Source organism: Neofelis nebulosa, chromosome 18 (assembly GCF_028018385.1).
Source record: "Neofelis nebulosa isolate mNeoNeb1 chromosome 18, mNeoNeb1.pri, whole genome shotgun sequence".
NCBI classification, from domain to species: Eukaryota; Metazoa; Chordata; class Mammalia; order Carnivora; family Felidae; genus Neofelis; species Neofelis nebulosa.
The window spans coordinates 43,461,242-43,475,722 of NC_080799.1; the positions used below are offsets into that span (position 1 = coordinate 43,461,242).

The following is a 14,481-nucleotide window of genomic DNA, read 5'->3' on the forward strand; positions in this document are numbered from 1 at the left end:
TTCCATGGTGACAGAAGTCGGAAAAGTGGTTGGGGGAGGGGTGTCTCCTATTGACTGGCTGAGGGACTGTGAGGGAACTTTCTGGAACGAGGGAAATATTCTCTGGCTTGATGTGGGTTGTGTTCACACAGGCGTATAGGTATGTAAAGTTCCATCAAGCTGCACACTTAAGATCGATGCACTTTTACTGTGTATGACGCCTCAATAAAAGTTAACAATGACACCAAATAAGATGATGGTAAGGGCTGTGTTCTACGCAGTGTCTTCTTAACCCCTAAACCTGCCGCCTTGTAATAACTCGTTCGCATGACCACTAAGCCAATCCCGCCGCCTTATAATAAATAACCCGTTCACAGTACCACTAAGGCACAGGGAGAGCGTTTAAAAAAATTTTTTTTTCTTACACTTATTCATTTTTGAGAGACAGAGCACAAGGGGGGAGGGGGCAGAGAGAGAGGGAGACACAGAATCCGAGGCAGGCTCCAGGCTCTGAGCTGTCAGCACAGCTGACGCGGGGCTCGAACTCACCAACCCCGAAATCATGACCCGAGCCAAAGTCGGACGCTTAACCGACTGAGCCACCCAGGCGTCCCTTAGGGAGAGCGTTTTTGCAAAGGACCGGATATGGGAACGCGAGGCCTGCCGGGACGGAGCCCCGGGCTGCACTCGGCACTCAGCCATAATCGGCTCACGCGCTAACACCGTGTCCGTCCGCAGCGTGCCCAGGGCGGAGGGCACGGCCCGGCGCCGCCCAGGAAAGGTGCAGGCGTGACGCCGACCCCAAGGCGGACCTCTCCGCCCGCCACAACGCCCCGCCGCGCTCCTGCCGCGGAGAAGCCAGCCAATCGGCAGCCGGCCCGGCCCGGGGTCACTCGATTAAGGGCCTCCGTCACCTAGGCTGACCACGCGGCGCCAATGGGCGAGCTGCCCTGCGGCCGCCAATGAGCTGCGGCCTTACGTCCAGCGCCGGCTCTGGGCTCCTCCGCAGCGTTTCCGCAGTGAACGCTCCTCTCCGAATGCCGGTTGGCTCCCTTCCAGCCAATCACCGGGGAGCCTCGGACTCAATAGCCAATGGCCGCCCGCCTCCCGGTGCCGGGCCGCGACGGTTGGCGCTGAGTTCCCGCAGCCCGCGGGAGGCGGGGGCGGATTGGCGCAGGTGGCGTCCAATGGGCGGCGCGCGCGAGGAGCGGGGCCAATGAGCGCGCCGGGGGCGGGGCGGGAGCTGCGGCGGGCGGCTGCAAGGAGCGGCCGGTGGCAGCGGCGGCGGGCGGCCGGTGGCGGCGGCGGGCGGCCATGGCGGCGGTGGCGGAGGCCGGCGGTGACGACGCCCGCTGCGTGCGGCTGAGCGCCGAGCGGGCCCAGGCGCTGCTGGCCGACGTGGACACGCTGCTGTTCGACTGCGACGGCGTGCTGTGGCGCGGCGAGACGGCCGTACCCGGCGCGCCCGAGGCCCTGTCGGCGCTGCGGGCCAGCGGCAAGCGCCTCGGCTTCATCACCAACAACAGCAGCAAGACCCGCGAGGCCTACGCCGAGAAGCTGCGGCGCCTGGGCTTCGGCGGCCCGGCGGGGCCCGGCGCCGGCCTCGAGGTCTTCGGCACGGCCTACTGCACCGCGCTCTACCTGCGCCAGCGCCTGGCGGGCGCACCGGCCCCTAAGGCCTACGTGCTGGGCAGCGAGGCCCTGGCCGCCGAGCTGAAGGCCGTGGGCGTCTCCTGCGTGGGCGTGGGGCCCGAGCCGCTGCTGGGCGACAGCCCCGGCGCCTGGCTGGACGCGCCGCTCGATCCGGATGTGCGCGCGGTCGTGGTGGGCTTCGACCCGCACTTCAGCTACATGAAGCTCACCAAGGCGGTGCGCTACCTGCAGCAGCCCGGCTGCCTGCTCGTAGGCACCAACATGGACAACCGGCTCCCGCTCGAGAATGGCCGCTTCATCGCGGGTCCGTGCGGGGCGGGGGCGGCGGGAGGCTCAGGGCGGGCCGCCGGCCGCCCCTGTCCTCTGACCCCGGGTGCTCTCCTCCCCTCCCTCTCCGCCCCGCAGGTACCGGCTGTCTGGTCCGAGCCGTGGAGATGGCCGCCCAGCGCCAGGCCGACATCATAGGGAAGCCCAGCCGCTTCATCTTCGACTGCGTGTCCCAGGAGTACGGCATCGACCCAGAGCGCACCGTCATGGTGGGAGATCGCCTGGACACAGACATCCTCCTGGGCGTCACCTGTGGTCTGAAGACCATCCTGACCCTCACCGGCGTTTCCACTCTAGGGGACGTGAAGAGTAATCAGGAAAGTGACTGCATGTCTAAGAAGAAAATGGTTCCTGACTTCTATGTTGACAGCATAGCTGACCTTTTGCCCGCCCTTCAAGGTTAAAGACTTAGTGTCTTTAATCTCCAGAATAAAACAAATTGAAAACCACTTACCCAAATTAATAGGTGGGGCTTAAGCATCCGCTCAGCTAGGTGGCTTCAGAGAATATACTTGGAGTTAAGTAAAGGCACTAGTTGTTAACCTTGTAAGTAAACGTTTGGGGGGCGATGTTGTTTACAGATGCTTATATTTGAAGATGCACTTTTAAACCTGGAGGGCCGTTGTGGGGGTCCTGGGCATCCGGTGCCATTGACAAGGGCAGGCTTGCTTCATCTGTCCAGGATTCGGGTCACCTCAGGGTGGTTACCCAACCTGCTCATGGGACTGAAGCAGGTCTAGGATGTTCCATGTTTTATTGAAAATTTTATTCAGGGATTGGGCCTCCTATTCAGGGTAAAGGGGAGGACGGTCCGGTTATCTTGACTGTTGTGAGGAACTTGTACAAAGAGCCCCAGGGCCTGTCTGTGTGGTCGTCTGCGGATGATCCTGCTCCAGGATCCCAGCTCCTCGCCTGCAGGGTGGGAGTGCAGGACAGGGTATGTCCCTGTCCCTGGGCCGCAGGGTGCTGACCTCACCACCACTGCCCCACGCTTCCTTAAAAACCACTCTGATGTCACAATCAAGTGTCTGTTCCGCTTCGGATACCCAGGGCTGCCACACCTCATATGTGGTCACGGAGTTCTGGCAACTGCGTCCTGCTAAGCCTCAGTTTTTTCGAGTGTGCATTTAAATCCAGCTGACTTGAACTGAGCAAAGCGTTGGCTGAGCAGCCGAGAGGGTGTGGATGCCTTTGCTGAACTCTGGGCAGCTGTGCAGAGAGCTCAGAGTAGTGTTGGTACCAAAAATTATTTTTTTACAGTTTTGAACAACTTTTGTCAAACGGTGGAATTGAATCTTAAGTGTGTTAATTAATAGCTGTGCTCTGTCTTGTAGGGAAAAATCCCCTGGAGAAGTCTCCGTGCCCCGCAGCCAGCAGCACGGCTAAAGGCATGTGCTGGCCAAGGAATGCCTGTCGCCCTGGGCGCCCTGTGGGGGAGGGGAGGTGGGGAGGAAAGAGGTGTCCCCAAGAACAGGAAATCCTTTTACAAGGCATCCGATGTCTTCCTGTCCTCCCGTACCCTGTCGGGGTGGGGGTGAGATGCCAGTGGTCCACGAGGCCACTTATGTCGGCTCTAGAGCCCCTTGTGGGAGGCCAGCGGAAGGACTGGCTGGGTCCACCTGCTAGCCAAGGGTTCTTGGCAATGGGCCCTGGCCTTTTCTGCCTCTTCCCTAAGTTGCTGACCTGATAAGCAGACTGTCCAGCCGTACTTGTAGGGCAGGGCCTGGGAAGCTGTTCCTTTTGGCCGACTCCTTCCCGGTGCCTCTCCCTGTATTCCACTGGCATTTGCCCCCAGTTTCTCTCCTAGCCCCAGAGCCACTCCTTCACTGAATCTCTTAAGTTCTCATAGCAATAAGGGGTGTCCCAAGCCTGCAGCTCTTCCCGGGGCCGGGGTGGGGTGTCTGGGGTTTGAACTCTGCGGCGGGGCAGCACGAGGGCGGCCAGCACCTGTGAGGTTGGTGGTGCTGACGTTGGCTCTGCGAGGTCGGCTCAAGGTGGGTCTGGATATTGAGCAGGCCTGTCAGGGCGTTGTCACCCACACCAGGAGCACGCGGCAGGTGCGGCAGCCAGCAACACTTCCGCTGGGCAGCGGCCCCGGGAGCCCAAGTGCGCCGCATCTCTCTCCCTGTTGCACTGTGTGAACCCAAATCTGTATTAAACTCTCAAACCTGCGCTGACTCTGGCGTTCTTTGCCCGTGTTTTGACAGCAGCCCTCGTGCAGAGGCTGCGGCAGCCTCGCCCGGTGTGGGTGTGGGGGGCTCCAAGGAGGACGTGTTCTGGGATCGCAGTTCCAGAGCCGGGGTGCCGACCACCACGACGTCACCGCATCCCAGGCCCGTTACAGAGGGGCGGGTGAGTGGGTTCCGGGGAATTAGGAAAAAGGCACAGAGGAAAGCCACAGTCAAGGACCACAGGGTGTGAAGCTTGTTGGGAGCACACATCCTGTGAGCTGCCGGTGCCTGGCGGAGCCCTGTCACAACCCGCGTCCTGAGGAAGCTGGAGACGCAGGCTGGGAGCAGGGCCTCAGAGGAAACCACCCTGGGCAGGGCCGGGCCAGCAGCCCCAGGTGTGCGGGGGCTCCAGTAGGCTGCCTGGACCCATCCTGCTCTCACACCTGCGTGCTACGTCTGAGGAATTGGGAAGCGGCTGGGGGGACATGGGATCGAAGGACACAGGCAGCGCGGACTCCCTTACTGGTCATTCATGAAACGCATTTATTGATGGTTTGCCACGAGCCGAGCCCCAGGAATCCAGAAGTAACAGTAAAGAGACTGGAACAGCCTCTTTAGAAAACTTGAGCCCGTCCCCAAGCAGACTCTAAAGTCGTTCTGCCTGGGCCGCCCTCGGTGCCAATCAGTGGGACCTCGTTTCCCGGACAGCCATGCACTTCCAGTCTCCAGTCAGCACAGGCCAGGTGTCCGAGAGCCAGGCACAGGGACAAGCACCCCACCCCCACCCCAAGGATGGGGGCTGTCCTGGCTCTGACCCTGATATCAGGTAGCTGGGCTGGCGGGAAGCAAGGGGGGCAGGAGAGGAGGGGGTCGGGATGGTTGTTGGCTCATCACTGTACTGAGGTTTCCCCAGCTGACTGCAAGGGGCAGCAGACAATCAGCGCATTGTCACCAGGGCCGCAGCATGGAGCAGACGGGCTGCTGCGAGGAGAGCCCCGGGCCCGGCCAGGTGAGTGCCTCCGAACACCTGGTACCCTCTCCAGGGACACAGACCCAGGGCTTGACCCGGGCAGGGGACAGGAGCGCAAGTGCCCACCTCCCACCCTCGCCTTCCCGAACCAGCCTGCTCCCCGGTCTCTGCTCTAGGCCCCACGGACTGCGATGTGCCCCCGGGTAAAGGCCAAGCCCCGGAAGACCCCCGGCCTGCTCCTGCTGCTGCTGGCACTGGCCGCTGCAGGGGCCGTGGCTGGAGGGCTTCTTGGCTTCGCTCACAGCCCTCCCAAGGTGAGCTCCTCCTCAGGACCCAGCCAGGGACACAGACACTGGGAGGTGGGGGGAGGACAGCACATCCCAGCCTTCCAGTGGAGCCAGGGCCCTGAGCAGAGGCAGGAGGCCCGGGCAGGCGGAGGGGTGAGAAACCTCACAGGGAGAACTGGGGGTGTATTGGGGGCCGCCCCGGCCTACCCGGCTGAGCTCTGGCTTCCTGATGTCAGCCTCCGCTACAGGTGCTCCGTCTGACCCTCCCGGGCCCCAGGGCACCCCGGTCCAACCAAACCACCCAGGTGGATGCGGCCCGGAACGTGGCGACCATCCGGGTGACCCCAGCTCAGAGCAACCACAGCTGGGCGGTGCTGTTCGACGGGCAGAGCGTGAGTGGGCTGGGGGTGTGGTCGGCACCCACGGATGTACAGGTGGCCCTGCCTCACCCGCCTGCCTCCCCAGGGCTGCGTCTGTTACCGCCCCTCAGAACACCGGGCCTGCTTCCTCCGCCCCATGGAACCCCGAGATCGCGAGACCCTAGAGCTGCTGGTGAACAGCTCACAGGTAAGCAGCCCCGTGCGGCCCGTGCGGCCAGGCCCCCGGGGCCAGGGGACAAAGGGTCCTGTGTACAGCCCGGCCCTGCAACGGGCCGGAGCTCTGGTTTCAGGGAACAGAAGCCCTGTCTTCCCTTGGCTGAGGCTGCTGACAAGAGCTGAGGGTGGTGCCGGCACCGGGCCAGCGTGTCCAGGGGACAGGCCCTGCCCCAAGCAGGGCAGGTCCAGGTGCCCCAGTGCCATGGCCCACCAGAGTCTTCTCCGCAGGCCCGAGGGTCTCACGGCCCCAGCCAGGACACCCGCTACGTCCAGGAGCTGCTGGCAGTGCTTGGGGACCGTGAGGTGGACCCCGCCCAGGTGGGGGAGCCAGTGCGGCACCTTTGCACGAAGACGCCCATTTACTGGGCCCGTCGAGCAGAGGGTAAGTTGGGGCTGTGCTGAGAGGCCCGGGCTCCCGCACAACAGTCTGGACAGAAGGGTGAGGAGCCCCCCTGGGGCTCAAGCAGGCCCCTTCCCCCAGGGCCCCGGAGGCAGCGGCTGGTCTACCTGTGCATCGACGTCTGCTTCCCCAGCAACATCTGCGTGTCGGTCTGCTTTTATTACCTCCCAGACTGAGTTCAGAGCCCGGCCCGGCCCGCAGGCCAGCCAGCTGGCCGTCCCCGCCATCAGTCACAAGGAGGGTGGCTGCCGGCGGGGCTAATAAACCCTGCACCTGGCCATAACGGTGTTCTTCGTGGCTTCAGAACACAGAATGGGCAGGCGGTGGAGGGAACACTGGCTTGGGACGGGACACCAGCCTCGGATCCCCTCAGTCATGTGGCTCTGGAATTTCTGAAACGAGGGTAGGCTGGCTCAGGTCGGCCGCCTGTCACATCCACATAAGCAACTGGAAGCTGAGAGGATCCCAGGCCATACCGGCCTGGCCCCTGGAAGCCGGCCGAGGGGACCAGGGTAGCCAGGCGGGGCCAGCTGGCCTGGGCTGGTGGAGGAGGTTCCCTCTGAGCCGGGCATCTGAACAGACGTATTCAGCAGGCGCTGCCTGGGCAGCTGCCTGCGGCTCCGAGGGGGCCCAGGTTAGCCCAGCACGCTGTCGTTGAAGGCCAAGCAGACCACGGCTTTCTGATGGCCCCCGTACTCTCTCTTGATCTCTCCTGTCTCCACGCACCAGAGCCGGGCCAGGTTGTCAGAGGAGGCTGCGGGAAGGGTGTAAGCAGTGGCTCAGCACGCAGCCCCAGGGCAGGAGTGCAGGGGGCTGGCGGGGATGGGGACGGACAGGCCGGGTACACCGGGCTCACCGGTGACGATGTACTGAGAGTCCCCCGAGAAGGCGCAGCCCCACATCCAGCCTCGGGATGACTCTCCCGGGTTGCTGCTCCTGATGCTGAGCTCTGTCATCAGGGAGAAGTTGGACGTCCTCCAGATCTTGCACGTCTGGTCAGCCGAGCAGGTGGCAAGGAGCCTAGGGAGGGGCGTGAGTGCGGTGGGGGTGTCATCAGCAGTCACTCCCACCCTGCACCCCTCCGCCATCCACGAGGCAGGCCCCGACCCATCAGGCCCCCTGAGCCCGCACACACGTGGAGTCAGGGCTGAAGCGGCACTGCAGGGCGTAGCGGGTGTGCGCAGGGATCTTGGTCTTGGGGATGAGCTGCGTCACCTCGTCGCCAATGCCCCCAGTCAGATTCCAGACGTAGCAGTTCCCCTGCAAGCAGGCGGGGGGAGTCATGGGAAGCCTGGAGCCTTCCATCTGACGCACAGGGAAGGCTGCCCTGGCAGCTGGCCCCAGACCCAGGGGCTGCCACCCAACACGCAGAGATCTGGGGGCCCGGGACGTGTGGCCGGCACCTCTGGTCCTGCCCGCACGGACTGCCCGGCAAGCTGAGAGCGAGAGGCCGCGCCTGGCCTTCGTGAGTGCTGCTGGCCAATGGGAGTGTGAAGAATGAGAAGGGAGTCGGGCCCCTCGGACAGTGGGGACAGAAGGAGGGCGGTCTGGGGGACACCATGGGACAGCTGATCTGTTGAGATGTAAGGACATTACAGGGAGAAGATGAGGCCAGACGGGGCATCAGGGCTAAACCCCGGCGTCCCAAGGCCAGGGTGAAGAGCCAGGTCACCTAGGGGTCTGTGCAGGGAACGGAGCCCTCGGGCAGCTGAGAGAGAGTGGCACAGGGGTGGAGGGTATCAGTGAGGGCGGAGGGAGGACACAGAGCGGCCGCAGCCGACGTGCGGGGACACAAGCCAAACTGGGACCAGGAGGAGACGGGGAGGAGAGGGAAGAAGAATCGAGAGGCTCTGGAGGTGGAGGTGACAGCCGCTGGATGAGCCATGGTAGGAGCGAGAGGGGGCGTCAGGATCGACACCCGGGTTTCTGGCTTTGGTGGCTGGGTTGGAGCCCAGGGTGGGGGGAGCAGGCCTGCGGGGGGTGGGGGAGTGTGAGGGAACATCTGGGGAATAAGCCACACGGAGGAGTAAGGAGGATAAGGGGCCGGGTGGAGCTGGCCTCCCCCGCGCGCTCACGCCCAGGACTCACGGTGCTGTTGACGGCTGCCATGTAGCTGGCATCGGGGTCAATGTGGGCAGACGTGATGGAGACCTCAGGCTCGGGTATCAGCTGCTCGTTGTGGTCGGTCTTCAAGTCCCAGATGTGGATAGCGCCGCTCTGGTCACCCACGATGAGCTCCGCCTGGGGTGCAGGGGAGGTGAGGGAGGGCGGGAGTCTCCCGCCCTCCTGCACGACCTCGGTGCCCGGCCCCGTGCGCACCCCTCACCTGGTTGGGGTGCAGGCACACGCAGTTAATGGGTGCGTTCACCTGGAAGATCCGCTGACACTGTAGGTTGCGGGACCTTTGGGGCGGGGCACACGCTGTAGTGGGTGCGATCAGCACCCCACTACGTGCTCTCTGCATTCGGCACCCCCAGGGGCGGCCCCTGGCCTCAAGGTGGCACTTGATGCAGTTCGTGCTCCAGAGCGCTCTACGGTGTCAGGCTGAGGCCGGGCTCGTCTTTGTGTGGCCTCACCCCTGCGCTACCCTGCTTTTGTCACTGCCCTCAATAAATCACCGGCTCGGGAAAGCCCATCTCAGCCTCTGCTTGGAGGGCCCCGCCCCGAGACGGTCTCCTGGCTGGCCCCCAGCCGCACACAACCAGCAGCAGGCCCCTCCTACCCACGGCCCCACACCTGAGGTCCCAGATCCGAGCAGTGCAGTCCTCCCCACCCGTGTACATCCACCGACCGTCCTCATGGAAGCCCACAGACGCGATGTTCTTGTTGACCCCGTCGTAGCTGATGATGGGGTTGGGGTTGTTGGAGCTGAGATCATACATGCGAATGTGCTGGTAACCTAGGGGCACAGGGTAAACTGAAGAGTGGCTGTGCCTGGAGAGGCTCAGCAGAGATCGAGGGTCGGGGTCGAGGGTACAGGTACCTGCGGCAGCGATCATGCTGCGGTCAGGCGTGATCTCCAGCGCGTTCACCTGCTAGGGTCTGTTAAGGAGCGTGACGAAACGGAGCCCTGGAGCCAGAACCCTCGAGGCCTCCACGTCTGGCTCGGCAGCTGCATCCTTCCCACCCCAGGCACCCGTCCTTTGCCTAAGCTGTCACCCCCACCAGGCGTCCTTCCCCTAGTGGAGGATACAGAGTCCTGATGCTGCACCGTGCGGGTACAGATCCCACTGTGGGCCTGCCAGAAGCGCACCGTGTGGTCGTAGCCCGCAGTGGCCAAGATGACCGGGTCACTGCCCACCGTGCCCGGGGACGTGTTCATGGTGTGGAAGAAGGCTTGGGTCTGCACTGGACCCGACTTCTGAAAAGTAGGGGTCAAAGGTCACAACATCTGCACAAGAGAGGGAGGTGCAGTATTTAGGGAACACCCTCTGGGTCCACTGGGTGCTGAGAGGCAGGCATTATCACTCTCATATGAGAAAACAGGCTTAGAGGTTCAGAGAACGCGTGACAACCTACGGACAGCTCCCAGCTCCAAGGCACGTGCTCCGTTCCGCGCCCCACGGACCGGGACAGGACGCCACCCCACCCGTCGCCGGCAGGGGGCGGTCACGCCCGGGGCGCCGCTCTGCCGCAGGGGCGGGCCGCGCATGCGCAAGGAAGCGGACGGGCCGGAGAGGAAAGCCGAGCCCTGCGGCTGCGCATGCGTAGCAGGCCCGCGGCTAGGCCTGATGGGAGGGGGCGCTCTGTGGCCCGACCCTCGGGTTTCCCGGTGCTTCGCCGACAGCCCTGGCTGCGTCCCGCTGGGCCACCTTCGCCCAGGCGCTCTCTCCTGGCCACCCAGGAGCCGCTTTGCGGCCCTCGCCCCGCGGCCCCCGTACCTTACACGCGGCTCTGCGCTCCGCCGCGGCCCAGGACGGCGAGCGGAGCCGGAGCAAGTCGATAGAGGCCGCCGCCGAGCGTAGAGTTATCGATGGGCCTTGGGCGACACCACGAGACTTAGGCGGGGGGGTGGGGCGAGACCAACGTTCTGGGGCGGGGGGAGGCCCCCCGTGAGGCCTGGCCTCAGCCTTCTCCCCACTCGGGCACCCCACCCTTCGGACAGCTACCCATTTTCCAGGCTTGGTCCCAAAGGGGGCTCCGCCCCACCCCCTTCCCTCCATCCCCTGCTCCCCACGCCTGTCTAGGATGCCCAAGTAAATTACAGGACGCCCAGTTAACATTTGAATTTCAGGGAAGCAACGATAATTATTTTTTTGGTGTAAGTATATCCCAAATATTCCACGGGATATACTCATACTAAAAAACTACTGATGGCCATGGGGAATGCAAATGTTTAGCTGGATGTTTTGTAGTTTTATTTGCTAGAAATGGCAATCCTAGTCTGGGCTCTTTCAGTCCTCTTCAGCCCTGGCCTGACCCTCTTGTCTGCCCCCTCTGCCCAATGACCCCTCCAAAACTGGGGTCCCTCATGCTCCCTGTTCTATTTAGCACGCCCACACTCCATGCACTGTGGCCTCATCCTCTTAAATGGAAAAACAAAAATCCCACGGTTTCTTCCCACCACACTTAAAAACACAGCAACACACCTCCCCTCCTTCCTCTGGCTCCACATCCCCCCACCATGCCGCTGGGCCCTGGGTCCCAGGAACCTTCCCTCCAGTACCTTCCCCACCTTCCTCCTTCCCCTGGGCTTGCTTTCTCCCTCTGTCCGCTCCAGATGCCACGTGCTCCATCCTGCCAGGGTGGACAACAGCAGAAGAACTTGACATCGTTCTGAGGGAGAGAGAGAGAATCCCAAGCAGGCTCTGCACCATCAGCACAGTGCCTGACACAGGGCTCAATCCCACGAACCAGACCGTGAGATCACGACCTGAGCCAAAATCAAGAGTCAGCGCTGAACCCACTGAGCCACCCAGCCGCCCCTGGGCGTGTTTTTGTTTTAATTGTTTTCACACACTATGAAATTAACCTTTTTTTTTCTTTTTTTTTAAGTTTTATTTATTGGGGAGACTGGGTGGCTCAGTGGGTTAAGCGTCCAACTCTTGATTTTGGCTCAGGTTATGATTTCACAGTTTGTGAGTTCAAGCCCAAATCAGGTTCTGTGCTGACAGTGCAGAGCCTGCTTGGGATTCTCTTTACGCCCCCCCCCCCCCCCCCCCGCCCCGTTCCTACCCTGCTCGCACGCACACTCTCTCTCTCTCTCCAAATAAATACATAAACTCAAAAACATTTTTTTAAGTTTTATTTGTTTATTTTTTAGCGATCTCTACACCCAACATGGAGCTTGAACTCACAAACCCTGAGATCAAGAGTCACATTCTCTTCCCACTGAGCCAGCCAGGTGCTCCTGAAATTGACCATTTTTAGAGGGAACAATTTAATGGCTCTTAATACATTTACGGTGCTGTGCAATCACTACCTCTGTTTAGTTCCAGAACATTTTCATCACCCCAGAGGAAAACCCTGTACCTCCGTGCCCTCTCTCCCCCTTACCCCTCCCCACTCAACCCCCAGCCCCTGGCAACCGCCAGCCTACTTTCTGTCTCTATGGATTCGCCTGTTCCCGGAAATGGCATGTAAATGGAATCCTACGATATATGGCTTCTTTCACTGAACACGATGATTCAAAGTTCATCCAGGTGGTGGGGGCGCATGTGGCACTTCACTCCTCTTGGTGGCCCAGTAATGTTCCACTGTGTGGCTGGACCGCGTTGATTTGCCCACTCATCCGCTGGGGGACACTTGAGTTGTTGACACTTTTTGACCATTACGAATTACACTGCTGTGGATGTGCTGGTACAAGCATCTTTTTGAGTATGTGTTTCCATTTCCCTGTATACTAGGAGTGGAATTGGTGGGTCACGTGGTAACTCTATGTTTAACTTTTTGAGAAACCGCCAGAAGGTATCTGGTCTTCGCGATGGCTGTGCCAAGGAGAAACCACGCCGGTTTTGGAGATGGGGAAACAGAGGCTCAGAGAGGTAGAGTCATACGTCTAAGGGCACACAGCTGGAACATGATAAAACCCATCCTGCTGGGCTCAGCTCTCCCCTGACCTTGCCCCTTCTCGGCAGCCCGACACCTTGCGTGTCCCCTCCACCCTCCTCTGTAAGTACAGGAGCTCCGCCCAGGCATCTCTGGGAGCGGCAGATGAATACGTAGGGTCAGAAGGCTGGCAGGGGAGCTCTGTGAGCCCCAACACCTGAAAGACATCCGGAACAGTCTGAACCCACGAAGGAGCCTGAGAGCAGGAGGCAGGAGGGAGGGCTGGAGCTGAGGGAAGGCTGGAAGATTCCACCGGGTATCTCTGGGGTCCCACCTGTGGCCCAGGGGCCAGGCCCTGAACTGTTTGCCCTTTCTGTGGGGGCTCTGGGCACAGCCTGGGGACTGCACATGTCCCACACCTAGGGGTAACTGCTGGGCCGGGCAGGGCGCCCCACCCAGCCCGAGCAGCTCCAGCATCTCTGCTGGGCGGAAAGAGGGGACAGGAGGCATGGCTGTTGACCCTGTCTTATGTAGCAAGCACCAGCCGAGCACGTTACAGAGGTGGCGTCTACGAGAATGAGAGGAATGATGGCAGCTGACATATGCTGTGTGCTCCCAGCAGCCCGCGGGGACGGTCCCCTTGCCATCCCCACTTTATACGTACGGGACCAGGCAGCAGGGCTCTGGGGGGCTGGGAGGGGCACCTCCAGCCGGTGGGCAGGAGCAGGGCTTGCGCAGGCCCCAGTGGAGACTGCCATGCAGCTGGGAAGGGGGCCAGCCCGGGCTGCAGTGAGGCGGCCTCCAGCTCGACTCCAGGCTGAGCTTCAGCAGTTCTGCTGGCTCAGCAGCCCCTCCTCCCGGGATCCTCGGAGGCCCGACTTCCTGGAGGGCTGCCCAAGTCCCGCCTCTGCATCCTCGTACCCCCCAGTCGGAGCGGCAGGCCTGCCTGCGACCCCCTCCTCAGGCTTGGGGGGACCCCAGGCAGACGCACGTCCCTGTTTTCACGTGGACCTTCCCCTCAGCCCTGGGCTGCAGGCAGCAGCGCCGCTGGCCCATTTTACGGATGTGGCAGCTGAGTGTCAGGGCTCCTCCAAGGTTGCTGGGCTGGTCAGTGGTGCATCTAGGACTTCTTGACCCCTCCCAGGCCATTAGCCTCACATAGCAGAGCGAACTGAGCAGAATCTGTAACAGCTCTCGTCTTCAGTTCCTGAAAGTGGACCACACAGCAAGGTACCCGCTTACAGGTCTGGGGAGTGACTACGGGGTGCCTATTTGTGGGTTACAGATACAGCTGAGGGGGGGTGGGGCGGGGCGGGCAGCTGCAGGCGGGACCAGTTCATTGCTCAGAGGAATTAGAGAGTTCTAATTTGGAACTTGGCCTTTTGGGCCATGATGAAAGCGTATTTGTCAAGGTAGGAGGATAGAACCTATTTTATTTAATGAGTTATTAGCCTGGCTTACAACAGTTAAATATTTGGACATTTGGTGTGTGGGCCTCTGTTTGTACCCTTGCCCCGGGCCCTGCAAACGTCAGGCCCGGGCCAGAGTGGTTCACCGTGGTCAGCCGAAACACAGAAATAATGGTGAGGAGGACAGCTATCTTCTTCTTTGTATTTTTTGTAGCGCTTTCCCGTGTGCTAGGCACCCTGCTGGGGTCTGCAGATACGGAGATGAGTAAAGTATACTTGCTACCCAGAGAGCCCAGGCAGAGAGAGCCAAGAATATCACAATATCCACAGAAGCCATTTATTGAGCACTTACTAACTTCTACTGCAAAGTGCTTTATGGGGAGCATCACAATTAATCCTCAAAACACTTAAGGAAAGCTATCATCATTCTCAACCCGGTTTTACAAAGGGGAAACCACGACTCAGAAAGACAAAGACCAGGAAGACAAATGCAGTGAGAGGCAGACCTAGGGCACATGCAGAGACCAGTGTGGGTTCAAAGCTGAGACACATGACCTTCAGATTCTAGGACCTTAGGCGGGTCACTTGGCTTCTCTTGAGGCTCAGTTTCTTCACCTGTAAAACGCACACAGTAAATCTGTGAAGTGACCAGCATGGTGCCTGAGCTAGCAGAGGCCCAGGAATTGGTTACTATAAAGGGT

The 14,481-nt window shown here is 61.1% G+C and overlaps 3 protein-coding genes across 5 annotated transcripts; 2 read left to right on the plus strand and 1 right to left on the minus strand.

The window, feature by feature from the left end:
* The first annotated feature begins 1,229 nt into the window (after positions 1-1,229).
* PGP (phosphoglycolate phosphatase) lies at positions 1,230-2,408 on the plus strand. Its single transcript, XM_058709942.1, has 2 exons — positions 1,230-1,936; positions 2,038-2,408. Exons 1-2 carry the CDS (start codon positions 1,294-1,296, stop codon positions 2,361-2,363), a joined length of 969 nt encoding a protein of 322 aa, XP_058565925.1. The 5' UTR covers positions 1,230-1,293; the 3' UTR covers positions 2,364-2,408.
* Positions 2,409-5,291: 2,883 nt separating this feature from the next.
* Positions 5,292-6,666, plus strand: BRICD5 (BRICHOS domain containing 5). The gene is made up of 5 exons (XM_058709952.1): positions 5,292-5,414; positions 5,624-5,779; positions 5,853-5,954; positions 6,212-6,365; positions 6,465-6,666. Exons 1-5 carry the CDS (start codon positions 5,292-5,294, stop codon positions 6,557-6,559), a joined length of 630 nt encoding a protein of 209 aa, XP_058565935.1. The 3' UTR covers positions 6,560-6,666.
* Positions 6,524-10,361, minus strand: MLST8 (MTOR associated protein, LST8 homolog). Of its 3 annotated transcripts, none has more exons than XM_058709941.1 (9): positions 10,265-10,361; positions 9,577-9,744; positions 9,367-9,418; positions 9,120-9,282; positions 8,710-8,785; positions 8,472-8,624; positions 7,519-7,643; positions 7,240-7,403; positions 6,524-7,137 (listed from the first exon to the last, which is right to left on the minus strand). In XM_058709941.1, the coding sequence occupies exons 2-9, from the start codon at positions 9,703-9,705 to the stop codon at positions 7,019-7,021; spliced, it is 981 nt and encodes a 326-aa protein (XP_058565924.1). In that variant the 5' UTR covers positions 9,706-9,744; positions 10,265-10,361; the 3' UTR covers positions 6,524-7,018. The 3 variants fall into 3 exon arrangements, with proteins under 3 accessions (XP_058565924.1, XP_058565922.1, XP_058565923.1); XM_058709939.1 differs by having other exon boundaries at positions 9,120-9,300; XM_058709940.1 differs by having other exon boundaries at positions 9,120-9,300; positions 9,577-9,741; positions 10,265-10,316.
* Positions 10,362-14,481: the final 4,120 nt, after the last annotated feature.